Here is a 17844-nt window from a genome sequence, read left to right on the forward strand (position 1 = left end):
AAAAATGATCCAGTCAGGCCTTACATTTTACAGACATGGAAACAGACACCAGAGAAAATGTAAGAATGTTTCCCCAAGGTTATACAACCAGCAATAGCACAGTCTGGGATGAAATCCAGATTTCTCTCCTAGCTCCCTACTGGCTGAAAACTCCACCACTAATCTTTGGAAATCTAGTAACACTCTTGCCCCTCTGTTATATGGTAGTGACCAGGGCACCATGATGCTTGGGTATCCTATCCCTTTTCCAAAATTACGTTGAATAGAAAACCCGGAAATTATGGTAATGATAGGGGGAATTACTGCAGGTCTCAAATGTTATTGTGACAGTTATTATTTATTCCTACTCGTAGCATTTTACCAATGTGATACATATTATCCAGCCCAACTACAAAGCCAAGGTTAGACACCATATTGAAAATTAACCGAGAACCTTCTTACTCACACTACTCTGCAAGGTCCGTTGCTATCAGTAGGAAGAGTCAGAGTGCTGAGCTAGCTGTCAGAGGTGGCTTTTGTTTCCATTTGCTGAGTGAGAGAGAAATTGAACAGTATGTCAAGATTAGTGAAGGGTCTACTGTGTCTATTGAAGGGTATGGCTGGCAATGACTAATACAGTCACTTTTCGCTTGCACAAAGTCAGGTTCAAAATGTATCTTTATCTTATCTTATCTTTAATATGAAAGGAATGATCAGAGTTCTATTACCACATCCATGTACTTAGATCATTACCATATGAACCTCGTCCTCTCCCTTTTCCTGCTTTGCTTCAGACTCCAGCTCTGAGTGTGAAAAGGCAGCCTTCATGTCACTGGCTGAGCTGCGAAGGAATACTACCCTAGAGCATCCTGCAAAATACTGGACCAGAGCTATTGCTGTTACTTCTTTGTTAAGCCCCACATCTTTCAAAACTGATGATTCTTAAAATGAGTTCAGAAATTCAATTATTGTACAAAACACCCCAAATACTCTGGTTAAAAATGTTTTTGTGAGGCAACCTCCCTTTTATGCCCTATATACTGTTATATAACTTTAACAACTAGAAATTGTTATTTATTCAAATAGCAGCTTGCTTACTTTATGACATTGGCATAAAATAGTTGCATGCCTAAAGTTAGAATGGCTCCACCCGAATAGTCTCCAAAATCTTGTTTAGTGTAGTGAGGACCATAATGACATTCTTATTATTAAGTACAATAGATATTTTAAAAACAAAGCTGGTACCTCCTACTTTCTTTAGCATTGATGATATTCCTCCTCCAGTGGATTATAGATGAGAGAGAGGTCTAGATAAGAATAAAAGCAGCCCCTTAGCAGAGTAGCTTGGACTTCTGAAATGAAAACAAGATGCTGTTTTCAATTCACATCAAGCCTGAGCAAGTATTTGGGTTAGTTTTATATGTCAAAACCAAAAGGCTAGACTTAGCAAAGACATTGTCTCTTGCTTCAAATAAGGCAGGCTGAGGAGATGTACATCATTTCGCTCACACACGGAACTCCCCTCCCTTTTGTTCCTGCTCCTCTCCTGCTTTCGAGCTGACTGACTCCTCCTTCCTGCAGCTCTGAGGATCGCAGGCTGATTGAAGAGCACGGCGGGCGGTTCCAATGGAGAGCTCTGCTCTGGGACCCTCTCTCTCATTTTCTCTCTGTCTCCCACTCTCTGAACCGGCCAAGCTGAAAACTACCCGACAATCTCTCTGCCTTTGAATCCAGCTCTGGAACCAAATGCATCATTTTACTGCTCTTAAAAAGTGAACAGAGTTTGATTACCTCAAGCCAAAGCTGCTTTGCTCCACAAGAAGGACCCAAAAGGACCCAGACATCATTGTTTTCCAGTCTACTTGAGGAGCTTTTGCTTTCATGCCTGAAACTTGCTGGTTTCAGGAGGGAGTTTCTGGCTTTTTTTTAACTGAAATGTTGAAAAGTTTCTTATTGCTGCTTTAAGTGGAACCCATTTTTCAAATGTGAGTTGAGTCAGGTCTAACGGAGACTTGTCTGACCGTTTTCTGCAGCAATGACCGTGGAACACCTTGAGGGAAACTTGGGAGGAGAAAATGAGATTTGATTTGCAACCAACAGCCATGCTCACTAATCGTGAGACTATTTACAGACCTATTGAAAAAGAAACTCAATATTGACCAAGGATAATGTCTGTGTTTCTCAGTAACTTATCAACAAATGACTCTAACCTGTGGAAAGGAAACCGTAATTCGACAGACCCTCTAAATCCGCCAGGAACCGTGAATATCTATCTTTTTTGCCTGACATGCCTAATGACTCTGGCAGCCCTGGCAGGCAGCATTTATTCACTAGTTTCTCTGCTGAAAATGCGGAACAGAACTGTTGTGTCCATGCTTGTGGCTTCCTGGTCTGGGGATGATCTCATGAGCGTCTTGTCGGTGACCATCTTCATGTTTTTGCAGTGGCCAAATGGGACCTCTGACTACGTCCAGTCTCTGTGCACCGTCTCTGCCTTACTTTATTTATGCCAGGGCCTCTCGAGCAACTTGAAGGCGACTCTCTTGGTCTCCTACAACTTTTACACGATGCACAGGGCTGTGGGGAGCCAGGCAGCCTCCAGAAGATCCGGGCAGGTGCTCGGCGCGGCGCTGACCGTGTGGGCAGCCAGCCTGCTGCTCTCGGCGCTCCCCCTGTGCGGCTGGGGCGCCTTCGTGCGCACGCCGTGGGGCTGCCTGGCCGACAGCTCCAGCTCCTACGTGCTGCTCCTCTTCGCCGTGTACACTTCGGCTTTCGGACTGCTAGCCGGCCTCTCGGTCCCGCTCACTCACCAGTTGCTGTGTTCCGAGCAGCCGCCGAGACTTCACGCCAACTACCAGGAAATTTCCCGCGGCGCTTCCACTCCCGGGACCCCCGCAGCTGGAGGGAGGGTGCTCTCCCTGTCCCCGGACGATGCTCCCGGTCCGGCCCCGCGGTGCTCTGGAGGCTGCTCCCCGAGCTCGGACTCCGCGTTTGGACCGGGTCCACCCGCGGGGAGCGCAGGGCCAGGCCAGGAGCCGGGGCACGGTGCTGCCGCTGTGGCTGGAGACTGCAGGCGCGAGAACCGGGGGACTCTCGTTGGCACCAGGAGCTTCACCGTGAGCGTAGCGCAGAAGCGCTTTTCTTTGATCTTAGCGCTGACAAAGGTCACCCTTTGGCTGCCCATGATGGTAAAAGCGCGGTTGCTCACGGGGTGCGGATGTGTGTGCCAGACAGTGTGAGTGCGTGTGGAGGCCAGCGCCCCTGGTTTGGAGGGTCACGCAGAGATGTGCAGTTTAGTCCGCTTACAAAGGTTTCTCGGTTGGTTTTAAGAAAGCACTTGGAGGAAAGCAGCTCTCGGGTAGGACTAGCAGCCGGAAGCCTCTGTAAGTGCTTCTCGGCTCCCCCTGAGAGCCCGGACCGCTCTCAGGCGCGGCAGACTTAGTTTTCCCAGGTCTGTCTTGGTCAAGGGTGTTCTCATTCCGAGCGATGTCTGGGAGGATTCAGAAGAGGAGGAGGCAGTGAAGGAGAGCAGTGTATGCCTCCATTATCCCCCCAGTCTTCTGTCCTGCCCTTATCTTCGCCCCATCCTCCCTAGGTAAGTCGCAGCCAGTCCCCATCAGGCAGAGAGGAGAGGCATAACCCCTAGTAGAGAGAGCAGAGAGCAGACAAAACAGGCTTTGTTCACGCCTCCAAGAGACAGCCAGAGGAGAGAAGTGGCGGGTGGTGCCCTGCTGTGACGGGCATGGCCTGGCAGGGGTGAGGGGCTAGGGATATGACAAAGGGCATCTGGAGTACCAGGTCCAGGATTCGCAGATGCTTCCCTGTTTTCTGGGATAGCGTTTTTTCATGTTGTGAACTGTGCTTTCCTGCTGGAGACTTGAGCTGGCAGCCAGCACAGACCAGGCGCTCAAGAGTGGAAACCCTCAAAAGCCTGTGCAGTCTGGAGCAGCTGGCCTCTTCCCAAAGGATCCTGGTAGCCCAAAACCAATGATGCCAGCTCAGGAGCAGAGCTTCTAGCTCTCAGACAGCAAAGGGGCCTGGAGAAGGGAGCTGAGGCAGCATGCTTGGGGGAAAAGGCTTGGCAAAGTGGAAAACGTTTTCCTGGGATAGGTCTGAAGCTCTCTGCTTTTACAGATCCACATGGCGGTCCAGCACATCTTGGGGTTTCAGAGCCTTCCCTTTGAGATGCTCAGCTTTATGCTAACCCTCCTGGCCGCCACTGTAACTCCAGTGTTTGTTTTGTCCAATCATTGGACACACTTGCCCTGTGGCTGCATCATCAACTGCAAGCAGAACACATATGCAGTGACATCGGATGGGGAAAAACGTAAGTCCTGGATGGTGTGGAGGTTGAGAACAATATGCAGAGGGTCAAAAGCAGAAAGGTGGTCTATTGAGAAAGTTGCCTTAGTAGGTGATGAAGAGTCCAAGGACAAGTGAAATGGTACACAAAAGGAAGAAGTGTTAAACAATTATCGGCACAGTGTTGGAGTAAATGTTAAATGAGGCAGGTTTAAAACAACTCTGTGAACTACATGTACATTGAATGATTATTTTAGGTGTTTTTAAAAAAAGAGGGGGGCTTCCCTGGTGGCTCAGAGAATTCACTCAACCCATCATGAAATCAACAAAGGACTTGGGATGTTATATCCACAACAACACTTAGCTCTGAGTAGAAAATAAATCCCCCTCCCAAGTCTACGTAAGAGAAGCCTGCATCTTTGAAAAGTTATAATTCATTATATTAAAGTTTATTATTATTGAGTGGAACAGTAAAGAAAAGCATTTCCATTATTTTGCAGATTGTATCCTTCCAGGGTGTTGAAAAGTTTTCAGAGTAAGTAATGGGAGCACCTAAAAACATGTCCAAAACAAATTTTAAGTGTATGCTTTTAGAAAACATACACATATATACACAAATGACAACCCCCCCACCCCCGCCAGATACCTATAATTTCAAGGAAGGACAAAGGTTGGCAGAGTTGTCAATATACGTTCATGTATAAATCTCATCATTAGTTGCTTTTTAAAAAATCTGTTTTATAAACTACATCTCTAACAGGAATGGAGTCAATTGTAAAGCTCACTAGAGTGTAATTGTTCCTATACTAAGACAGGAAAAGTTGAGGAATGACCTATATGTTTTTACTATGTCAGGAAGGAAAAGGATATCTTTTCTGTCATTCCAGGGAAAAGATAGGATGTTCTACCATTTAATAAATCTAGTACACTAATAAATGCATTAGTATATGCTGAATTAACTCTTCCATTAATTGTCCTTTGCTCAGAATAAGCAAGTATATTTTTGTTTAACAGAGAAGAAAGATTGAATGAAAACAGTCCATCTCAGACTATATTAGGGCTATAAAAACTGGAGACTATTAAAGAATACTCTGTAATCAATTCTTCAACAGTTATTTTATAACATTCAATAGTCATGAACTGCTCATTTTCCACGTGTTCATGACATTTAATGTCTAGATAATTTTCAAATGACCTGAAGATATTTTTAGTGTTAAGTATGCCGTAAAGTTTTATTGTCAATAGATGCCAAATTCATCTGTGCCCTTAAAATACCATAACCACAGAACTTGTAATAAGTATGTGCTTCTGGAGATTAATATCCACACAGAAAATTAATAATAAATCTTGTTGATAGAAAACACAGAAGAACACAGAACATATAAAAATTACTTACAGACCTGAAAGTTCTACCATTCTATCAAACATTAATATTTTGTCACTAAATTAATGAACCAATTCCACCTTATATATTTAAAATTGTGAGAGAGACAAGAAGAATTTAGTGCAGTCTTTTTAAGAACTAAGGGGATTCCCTGGTGGCTCAGAGGTTAAAAAGCCTCTGCCTGCAATGCGGGAGACCTGGATTCGATCCCTGGGTCGGGAAGATCCCCTGGAGAAGGGAATGGCAACCCACTCCAGTATTCTTGCCTGGAGAATCCCAGGGATGGAGGAGCCTGGTGGGTTGCAGTCCATGGGGTCGCAAAGAGTCGGACACGACTGAGTGACTTCACGTTCACTTTCTCTTAAGAACTAAAGGACACCTCTGTCAATGCCAAAAACAAAGCAGTACAACATATCTATCACTATAAAATGTCTGGGAAGCAGTCTCTCTGGTACTGCACAAGAAAGAAGAACCGACAGCAGACCAGTAGAATCAATTGTCAAGTTAGTATCTCATGTTTGAGATTAGAACCACACCATTCAAGACCAAAATAATATTTTTCCTCTAAAATTCCCTTTGCCTTTATTTGTATGGGGCAATACAGGGAAAGATGTAAAAATTCAGGAAAGACATTGAAATGTAAGCCTAGAGAACCATGGCTTCAAAAATAAAACATGAGAAACATTCATTTAAAAGTGGCTTCACTCTCTTTTGATCCCAGGCTCTGCCACAGGGAAATTATAAGAATAAGGATGGTATATTTTCACCGTCTGACCCACCGTAAATTTTTCTATTGCTAGGATGACACAGGATTTTGAAACTCTAAAGATGGCTCATCCTCAGGAAGGCAAGAGCTTGATGAGTTACCCGATATAGTACTTTGATTCTGTATAGTTACAGTGCTCTGATGGCTCCAGTTTCACACTTAAGCTTTTTCTCCTTAACAAACTGATGTCCCCCCTTTAACTGTTGTTGTTTTGTTTTGTTTTTTTGCTGAAAACTCCAGGAACAAGAAAAGGAACATATTTTTTCCTAACTCATATTTACCATAAATATGATATAAACATGATTCTACATCTCAGCTTCACTGTATGGAAACTGAGAGACATGCAACCAGAAAATGAAGTTTCCAGGGATAATAGTTCTCTCCTGTTTTCAGCAATAATCTAATTGTTGTATTACTAATGTCTCAAGACAAAAGTGGTTTTAAAGCTAGATGGTTTTAAAACAGAGATCTCAGGTGGCAGACATATGGATTGGATGTGGCTTTCACACCCATTTTGTTTTAAAATTAAACAGTTCAAGTAAAATATTCTCGAAGTATAAAAATCAGATTTTCAGCTTCCTTTTTTTTATGAAGTCAAAGTATCTGGTGACATATTATGTCTAAAATTGTCATTAGCAAGATGTGATTAAAATCAGGAGACTAGAGCTATTTCATGTCCTAAATAAGGTTTTGCTTTTCAGAACAAATGAGCATATGTGCTCAGTTGTGTCCAGTTCTTTGTGACCCCATGGACTATAAGCCCACCAGGCTCCTCTGTCTGTAGAATTTTCCAGGCAAGAAGTAGGAGTAGGTTGCCATTTCCTCCCCCAGAGGATCTTCCCCACCCAGGGATTGAGCTCATTCTCTGCATTGGCAGGTGGATTCTTTACCATTGTGCCACCTGGGAAGCCCCAGAACAAATGTAACAGTGTACTTATTTCTCATAAGTGTAGTATTGATTTCCAAAAGATCCTGACTCTATCCTGATGGTCGTTAAGCTTCTTGTAAGTTACTAGTCAGTTATTGTCTACCCTGTTATATTGTTGTAGCCTATTACCTTCATTAGTTAGTCAGAATTTACCTCTAGTGTTAAGGAAAAGTAACTAGCAAGAAATATTTCTATTGGTTACATCTTATAATTAACATACTTCCCTTAACTTCAGTTCTGTTCAGTCTCTCAGTCGTGTCTGACTCTGCGACCCCATGAATCGCAGCACGCCAGGCCTCCCTGTCCATCACCAACTCCCGGAGCTGACTCAAACTCATATCCATCGAGTCCCTTAACTTAAAGATAGCATATTGGGGACATTCTGCTTTTATTAACATATTTCTCTCAAGGGTCTGTTTAGCAGTACAGCAATTTTCCATAGAGGCTAATAACTCCAATTCTGGAGTCAGCTTTAAATTCAAATCTCTTTAAGTAAGTAATCTTAGGTTTCTTTTATCAGCCTCAGTTTTCTCAAACGCAAAATATAACCCATTTGCCTATTATTATGTAGGGTTTTTTGTTAAATGACATGACCCTTGTGCCTAAGTGACCCTGGAATGCTCTAGTTCCCCATCTTTCGCGATCGGACTTCCTTCTTGAAGCCTACCTCAGACTGCCTCTTGCACCTCATAACATGGAGATGGATTGTCCATTGAACTCGTTCTTTAAAAATCCTGCTCATTTTTGCTTTATATACTTCATAGTGGTGATGTGTAGCTAATAAGATATCAATTTATATGATAAAATTGGGGTTTTATGACAGTTTTTGTTTGCTTAATATCCTTGAATTGACCATTTGTCACTTTGTATCTTATTTTAGAGCAAAAGAAAACCTATCAATAATTGAAACATCCCTTTATTCAGCTTTCACACTATTAAAACAAACTAAGAATTCTAATTTAATTTTACTGAACTGTATTATTAGAAAAACTTAAGTAGCACTATAAATGAGACAGTGGATAGTGTTAACATCTGTTTCTACTTTTCCATTTTCTTTGAATAGAAATTTTTGTTTGTGTCCTGGCTCAAATGAAGAGTGTTATTGGCTCAAATAATGAATGATAACTATAAATTCTTTCAGTCCGTGAAATTGGTTTGTAAATCTTCAGTTCTGAGACAATTTCAGTAATAGAATCAACATATGAATGACACAAGGATGTACTATGAAATAAATCAAACTTTTCCAGTTGTTTTCATAGAAAGTTTATAGTTTGTAATAAACTTTTCCCCAAAGGATCTCTCAATGTGTGCTAAGTGTGTGCTATAAAACACAGAGCTATCCAAGTAGAAAAAAGTTTTGAAATGAGCCATGTTTGGAAGATGAAAATCAAAATATTACATTGTATTTTGTCTACCATCTTGATATAGCTTCATTCTTAATACTCAGAAATTATCTAGTATTTAATGACATTCACATGAAACAATTATATCACTTCTGTCACATTCTCTCTTGTTATTTTACTAAAACTTTATACTGTATTCACCAAATAGTAGTAGTGTATATAGGATATCATCATATTTCATCTGACTTAAACCATAGAAAGCTTTATGCATTCCTGCTAAACTCATCTTGTAATTAATAAGATATAGACATAATGTAAAATGCTTCATTCACAGAAATATAAATATATGCACATTTTTACAATTCATTTCAAATTATTCATGCTATTTTTCAATGTTTAAAAACTATTTCAGCATTATCTAATTTTTAATGTATTCATTTATAAACATAAATGTCAGGAATGATGTACATCAAAATATTGAAAGCAGCTATATCTATTGTTGGTATTGCCAGTTGAATAGCTCAAAAAATATTAAAAGTTTCCCTTTTGAGTTTTTTTAAGGATAAATTGCTTTTGTTGTGTTTATTTATTTATTTGGCTGTGATCGGTTATAGTTGTGGCATGCGGGAACCTCGTTGTATCATGCGGATCTTTCACTGGACACTCAGACTTTCTCTAGTTGTGGCAGTGTGGGCAATCTACTTGTGGCATGCAGGTTTAGTTACCCTGATGCATATGGGGTCTTAGTTCCCAGACCAGGGGTAGAACTCACGTTTCCTGCACCGAAAGGCAGGTTCTTAACCACTGGACCACCAAGAAGTCTCTATTAAGAGCTTCTTAATTAATACCTAGTAAAATAAAATTTATAAACTATGTATTTTATCCTAAAGTAAAGAAATGCACAATTGGTAGACCGATATAGCTAAACCTAAAACTGAAAATATATGAGACTTTTAAAATTTGTAGTTAAAATTTTAAATAAAACTTGTTTAAAGGCTGCAGGGTTCTGGAGCTGTATGTATGTCAAGCCTTTCATTATGTAAGTGACAATAATTAGACCCAGAATGATATGATGGCTTGAATTTGTGAGGCACTATTGCTCTGCATAATTGACAAGATCCTTTTAAGATTTCATACTAATCAGGTTTAACTCACCTTATTATTTTTATTCCCTTTGTATATGCAACTGCTGTTTACATCTACCTTCCTAATCATGGGATTTTGTTTTTGTTTTTACATAGCCAAGAGGAGATGCTTTGAATTCAATCTATCCTTTCAGCAAAGTTATGGAATTTATAAAATAGCACATGAAGATTACTATGATGATGATGAAAATTCTACAGCCTGTCACAATCTCATGAACTATGAGTGCACAGCTACAAAAGACTCTCAGAGAGACACGCGTATCTTCAGTGCCATCAAAGTGGAAATCAGCACCACACCCTCTCTGGACAGCTCCACACTAACAGGCGTCAACAAATGCACAAACACTGACATTGTAGAAGCTGAACAGGAGTCCCACGGGGAAAGAGGTGCTGATCCACTGCTCTCTGAAAAAGCAGAAGGTGGTATTAAACATGGTGAAACCACCTTTTTGGAAGGGCCAGAAAGAAGACTTTCTCATGAAGAGAGTCAGAAACCAGACCTTTCAGACTGGGAATGGTGTAGGAGTAAATCAGAAAGAACCCCTCGTCAGGTACAGTAAAGATTGCTATTATTGGAATGTAAAAATGAGACCAAGAATGACAGCATGCAAAAAAATTATCAGTTGTTTATTTCATTCAAGATTGTATTCACTTGCCTCAATTAATTTCCATAATATCAGATTTATTTCAATGTGTCTTTTGAAGGGCTTCTAAATGTTCTTAATTAATTCTATATTTTCATTCAAGTTCTATATATTTGGGGAGTGGCAGAGTTAAATATGCTTTTTGAGAAGGGTAAAGCATTCTATTCTAACATCATGTAATCCGTATAAATTCAGACTAGACCCTTGAAACTTATCTCAAGTTAATTAACTTACAGGTTTTATTTTTCTTCACCTGAAAACTTTACACAAGTCCCCGAAAGAGGTTTGGGGGCAAATGTTTATACAACTAGTGATGAGGAAATAATCCTGTTGCAACTGTACTAGATAGTTTACCTATTAATCTTGCTGAAATTAGTCCCTCTAATACTCAGCAAGGAATAAAAGATCTGTTTCAGAATACACCCAAGTGAACCTTTACAAAAACCCTGCTAAATGTTCCATCTTTTTAAGGATTGAAGAATATTTACATAATGTTTTTTAATGAAATAATTTGTACCTTAAGCTCATCTCATTTTTTCCTAGATTTCAGCCTGCCTAGAATGGTGAGGAGTAGTTATTTTATTAAAATCATAGTGTGACATTGATATAAGATTCTTTCCTCTAAATGCTCATATCTGATAATTAAAGTTGCCCTTGCTTTCCACACAATTGATTTACTAGGAAAAGATACCTTTTTCTGCCTGACAGTGTAAATCAAAGTCCACTTGCCCATAGTCTCTGAATTCTTCAAATATCCACTAGTAATAATGCAATCATTGATCAAAAATATGACCACAAAGCAGCAGTTATGAATATGAACAGAGTAATCTGAGATTTCCTTTATTCTTCTTAATTAATTAAAACTAATATCATCAGTTTTAAAAGTTGGATAATAAAACAAAACATACAAAACATATGATTAAAAGTAATTACACATAGTTTTCAATGATTGGATATCTCCAAAAAATCACTAATATTTACTGTAAATTGAAAAATATCATAGAAAGTATATTACTAACAGGACACACACATTTTTAAAACAATGCGGTATCCCAGCTAAAAGGGGACTCCCTACAATATCATCCTCAGTTTTTTCCTAAATAATCTAAACTTCCTGGTTCTCTCGCACTTAAAAACTGAGTAACATTCATGATGAAGTGAGTGTGCATATGCGCCAGTGTGCATCACGTTCGCCCCAGTGACTTGGGGCTACAGTGCCCTGTGCCGCTCGCCTGTTCCACCCTCGTGCTTACCCCTTATCAGTTACAGCTGTCTTGACCCTTGCTCATGCTTTTTGGCTTTACTATTTTATCACAGATGAGTGTATTTATAGAATAATATAGCCCTTAGTTTTGCTTGTTTTGAGTTTCCTAAAGATAGCATCATTTCTGGGTGGGACTTATGTTTTTTTCCATACTGCCTTCCTATAAATGACTTCATTTTCTAATTTATTTTGTCAAAACAATGGGAAATGCTGCCTCAACTATCAAAATTTACAGCTCTTATTTAAAATCCTTAGTTATATTTTTGGAGAATATAATCCATTCTCCTAGAAATGGGGGAATATGTAAAAGGATCAGACACTGCTTACATCTAAGCATATTGTCTTATGAGAATAGTGAAGTACAACTTACAAACCTCTGTAAATCAAAAACCAAAATGATACATGGAAAGCACAAAATGCTAATCAATCCAGGTATCTTTCGACTACAAAGATTGCTTATTAAGTATTAATATTGTAACATTTGTGAAGAGCAAATAGTTCAGGAAGCTGATTTTTAGTGATCCTTTAAAAATATTTTGTGGTAAAATAGATAATACAATGAAAGTTAAATTTATATTTTAATAGACTAATTAAAATTAAATGAAATACTATCATAAATTTAAAAACAACAGCAAGAAATCCTTAAGTTACAGGCTGATGTTATTGGCATGACTTTTCCTTAGCAAATCACCTATGGACTTTCAGGTTAACATTATAACCAAAATGTGTTTTAGGGTTGAAAAGCTTTTCCTCTGACCAAAGATTGGTTTTAACTCTTAACTGTTCTTCACCAGCAGATACTTCATGGGAAAAGGTGATGACTTAGAAAGCACTTTCCTTTCCTCCTCTCCTTCCAAGTTCTTTCTTTGCTCTGAAATCAACTTAACTTATATATTTTACAGATACATTAAACTTTGGTAGATATTGTAGTAATTATGAAAACACTATCTTTTTATCTTCTATGGTTGTATTTACAAATATTTAGGCTCAATTTATCAGTTCATTGAATTATCCGTGTTCTTTGTTTTGGGGCCATAAAAAACACAGGTTTGATTTAAAATGTATTTAACTATCCCTACCATATTTTTGGGATTCTCTGGTGGCTCAGAGGTTAAAGCATCTGCCTGCAATGTGGGAGACCTGGGTTCGATCCCTGGGTTGGGAAGATCCCCTGGAGAAGGAAACGGCAACCCACTCCAGTATTATTGCCTGGAGAATTCTATGGATGGAGGAGCCTGGTGGGTCCACGGGTCGCAAAGAGTCGGACACGACTGAGCGACTTCACGTTCACTTTCACCATATTTTTACAATGTGCTCAGTCATTCAGTTGTGGCTGACTCTTTGCAATCCAATGAACTGTTGCCCACAAGTCTCCTCTGTCCATGGGCTTCTCCAGGCAAGAATCCTGGAATGGGTTGCCATTTCCTACTCCAGGGGGTCTTCCTGACCCAGGGATCAAACCCAGGTCTCCTGCATCTCTGCATTGGCAGGCAGATTCTTTACCACTCCACCACCCGGGAAGCCCTTTTTTTTTTTTTTTTAAGAATACAATAAACGTTGCTTATTTTTTTTTTTTTAGTGTTCATGCAAGTAAACAAATTCTCAGTATATTGTGTTGGAAATTCTAGTAGGCGTGAGAGTGTCAGGTCAAGGTTAAGTTATAAAGAAAATGGTAGTAGAATGACTTGAGTAGGTTTAAATGCTGTCTGATAAAATGTATCAGAGGTGAGAGTGTTTGTAAGGCTAAAATTCAGTGTTATACGTAGCCACACAATTGCTTGTTTTTGGACCCCTAGTAGGTTGAATCCTAAGCAGTTTATTGTTTTAAAGCTCAGGAAAAAAATGGAAATGTCAGAGGTCTTCAGTTACAAAGTTTTAATGCAGTTGCCATGGTATGACTGTCCCTCAAATGAAATAATGATTTTCTAGAACCACAAAGTTTTGTCATCTCTGAATAAAGAAAATTGTACTTATAAAATAACTTGGTAACTTATTGGAGACCACTTTTTCTCTTTTAATATTAATCCCATCAGGTCATCTGTGAATTTCATTTTCTTTTCTTTTAACTTGTTGTCTTAGAGCCCTAGAAATTCATTTATTACTATGAATTAGCAACAAAGATATGCTGTTATCATGCACTTAGTCCCACTTATAATTCTATATCATCATAGCATTTAAAAGATGAAAGGTCCTCTACTACACCAGTAGACTATAGAAAAATAGATTCTGAAACAATTCTCAAATGAGAGTCAAGTACTGGAAGTGACTGCTTTTTGATTTAGCCATACAAACCATTTGGAATAATGAAGAATAAACCAGCAAGAACTAACTTAAAGTCACTGGGGAAATCAAAGAAATTTTAATTTTAAGGAAAACGTTTTAACTATCTAAAAATAGTTTTACAAATCAAAGTTAAGTACGTCTTTCTAATATTTAAGTACAGCTCTAACATCTAATCACCAAGAGATGGATATTAGTTTAAAGAATGGGGCAAAGTCATTCATATCAGTGTATGGCAAGAGCTATCACAATGTTGTAAAGTAATTAGCCTCCAGTTAAAATAAATAAATTAATTTTTTATAAGTAAAAAAAGAATGTGGGGATAAGACATTTGAGTGACTGTAACATCAAAACTCTAATAAAGAAATACACTAAAAAAAAAAAAAGGGCCAAAATCAATCCTTTTCACTTGATATATGCCCCAAAGTGAAATAAAACTTGAATACCCCAGTATACATAACTCTTTCCTCTCCCTAAAAAAGTGCATCTTCTCTTTTCATTTTAAAAAATAAACTATTAAAAATTTAAATCAAGCATAAGATGTTAGTGTTTCCTCTGACACTGTCACCTTGATAATTGCAAATGCTTAAACTTGTTCTCTGAGTAATTTTTGACATTTTAAACTGAAGTGACATAAGGAGAAAACTCACATATCACCTCCTGTTTGTTGCCTCAAGGCAAAGATGTAGCCTTAACACAAAATGAGTGTTTGGAATATAGATTCTTTATATTTAGCTACATCTGCTAGTTTGGAGCAGTTAATTCCACTCACTGGTCAGAGATCTGAAAATTGTTGCACTGCTTTCTTTTTTCAAAATATTTATAATCTTTTTTGTCTTATGATTACAAGGTAATATAATTATTGTAGAAAAAGTCTAGAGATTGCTGCTAAGTGAAGAAAAACACCCACTTTTAACCACCCAGAGTTAATCACTATTTACATTTTATCATATAAAGCTTTAGGCTCTTTCCTAAGCATATATTTTCACTTTTGACAGAAATGGGATTGTAGTGTACTGTTTTGAAATCTGCTTTTTTCTACTTAAGAGTATAATTTCCACCTGATTTAAATTGTTTGAGCTAGTTGTGTGATTATCTGGTATAGTTTAGAATGGCTGTTTAGAGTGTGGTTTAAAATTTGTTGACGAATGTAAATTTGTTCTCAAGTATTTAAAGTCTTGAAAGTTGAAACTAAGGAAATTTCATTGTAAACTAATTTGAATATTTCATAACACATTGTGTGATCCTCACAGCATGTACCATTTGCTGAAATGAAGTAAAATTGAGCTAACTGTTCAATTTCTATGGATTCAAGAGGATTAGCATTGGGTCAAAGCTTATGTAGAGTCTTATTCACTTTTTAAGCTAAGGATTGTGTTAATATCCTCAAAAAATCCTCATGGTTTAAACCTTAAAGGCTTTGTGTTGGAACCGCCCAGTTATGGCTTAAATCTCTTCTACAGCTCCAATTGTTATCCCTTATTTGAACTCAAGTAGCTAGAAACACTACATTTTTAAACCTTTTTTATTATGAATTCACTTTAGAGTTAAAAAACAGTTTTAAAAATAGTATGAGAGTTCTAATATATCCTTCATCCAGTTCTATTAATGTTAACATGTTACATGATGATAATGTAATTATTAGGGAATTAATAACTAATTTATAGACCTTATTTCAGTTTTACTAGCATCCTGCTGATGTCCTCTTTTCCAGTCCAGAACCTGTTCTTCAATTCATTACTGCAGTTGCTGTCATGCCTCCTCATATTCTTCGGTCTCTAGCAATTCCAGTCTTTCTGTGTCTTGTTAGAGATGACTTTGACACTTCCGAAGACAACCAGCCAGTTTGTTTCGCTTTGCTTTGTTTCTAGGATATCCTTGAGTTTGTAATTAACACATGTTTTCTATTAATCAAATTGAAGTTACAAATTTTTGACAAGAATAGCACAGAAGTGATGTTTTCCCTCCCCAGCACACCGTATCAAGAGGTTCATGATGTTAATATGTCTTATGACAATGATATAAGCTTTGATCACTTAGTGGTGCCTGCCAGATTTCTTTATGTAAAGTTACTATTTTTCCCTTTGTAAATTATAACTATTTTGTAGGGAGATATTTTTGAGGCCATGCTATGCAAATATTCTGTTTCCTATCATACTATTGCCCACTAATTTTAACATTGGTTGATGAATGTTGCAACATGAATGTTGTAACAATTATTATGTGAAACTGATTTTCTATTTCTATAATTTCTTCTATATTTATTATTGGAATTATCCTCCAAGAAAAAAAAAAGACCTCTTCTTCTGTTATTTGTGTTAGTATGAGGTCATACATACTTATTTTAATCTATGTGTTATTAGCAATACTATTATTTATTTTATTACTCCAGTTAGCTTACATTTGGCCATTGGGCTATTTTGACTTATTCAGGTTGATGCCTTTATCCATTCAACATGCCATTCTCATGTCTTTTTAGCACTTCCTTACTTTCTAGCAGTACAAGGTATTAGTCATTATCATCTTGTATTTTTCCTGACCCATCCCTAGAATCAATCATTTTCCTAAGGAGTTCTAGTTCCTTTTTTAAAGAATGGGATTTAGAAACCAACATCTGGGTTCTAGTTATTGTTACTTGTTATTGTTATAGTTATTGTTACTGAGATGTCTTGGTTCTAGACCCTATCATTGTACAGATCTAGGAATATATGCATGTATGCTTATGTGTGTGTGTGTGCGTATATATATATTTCCATATCAATTTCTCTTTAAAAATCATTTAAAACCACTAGTTTAAACTGATAGCTCCAAGTCCAATCGAATATCACAGCATTCATTCAAACCATTCCTTTTTCTTTTTCTGATAGTCAAAAACTGGTTCTCATTCTCCACAAATTTATTTACTTATCTTCTCAATCCTGATATAAACATAAAGTAGTTTTAGAAATGCTAACCCTAGTGGCCCAGTGACTAAGATCCAGGGCTCCCAATGCAGGGGGTCCATGTTTGATCCCTGGTCAGGGAACTAGACTCCCACATGCTGCAACTGAGAGTTCACATGCCTCAACTAAAGAACCCTCACGTTGCAACTAAAAGAAAACCCATGCTGCAGTGAAGACCGAAGATCCTATGTGCTGCAACTAAGATCAATACAGCAAACTAAATAAGTAAATATTTAAGAAAGAACTACTAACCCATACTAGTGTGGGAAAAAACACTAACTAGAATATAATAGTTGTGTATATTTCTTTTTATTTTTAACCTTAGAGTTGACACAGTTGTCCACTTTTAGTTAGGTTATTTTCATTCCCATTCCCTTCATTTTGTATTACATGTCGAGTTTCTCTCACATTCTTTTTGATTTTGATTATTTATGCTTAAGTATGTGAAATTACTGGGTTTCCCAGGTCGCTCAGTAGTAAAGAACCTGCCTGCCGATGCAGGAGGCATAAGAGATGAAGGTTCAGTCCCTGGGTCAGGATGATCCCATGAAAGAGGAAATGGCAACCCACTGCAGTCTTCTTGCCTGGGAAATCCCACAGAGAAAGGAGCCTGGCAGACTATGGTCCATGGGGTCGGGAAGAGTTCGATATGACTCAGCAACTAAACAGCAGCAGCATGTGAAATAATTACTGTGTTTCCAAGAGTCAGAACTGTTGAAAAGGGAGACCATCCGCCCTCACTCCTCTTTCCCATTCTTGTTTTCCCATTCTTACCACCTGTTCCCACCTATCCCCCGTAAATAATCAATATCATACTTTCTAGTTTAATCATCCTGTATTTCTTTTTGCACAAAGAGCAGATACATG

The 17844-nt window shown here is 38.2% G+C and overlaps 1 protein-coding gene across 1 annotated transcript in view; it reads left to right on the top strand.

Annotated features, from left to right (window-relative positions):
- Nucleotides 1-2147: 2147 nt before the first annotated feature.
- GPR149 (G protein-coupled receptor 149) overlaps nt 2148-17844 on the top strand; it is an 81066-nt gene continuing 65369 nt past the window's right edge. The window contains exons 1-3 of the mRNA XM_065942601.1: nt 2148-3167; nt 4114-4306; nt 9944-10398. Coding sequence (XP_065798673.1) covers nt 2148-3167; nt 4114-4306; nt 9944-10398 — 1668 coding nt within the window. The remainder of the gene's footprint in view (nt 3168-4113; nt 4307-9943; nt 10399-17844) is intronic.

This window comes from Muntiacus reevesi, chromosome 8, assembly GCF_963930625.1.
Source record: "Muntiacus reevesi chromosome 8, mMunRee1.1, whole genome shotgun sequence".
Classification (NCBI taxonomy): Eukaryota; Metazoa; Chordata; class Mammalia; order Artiodactyla; family Cervidae; genus Muntiacus; species Muntiacus reevesi.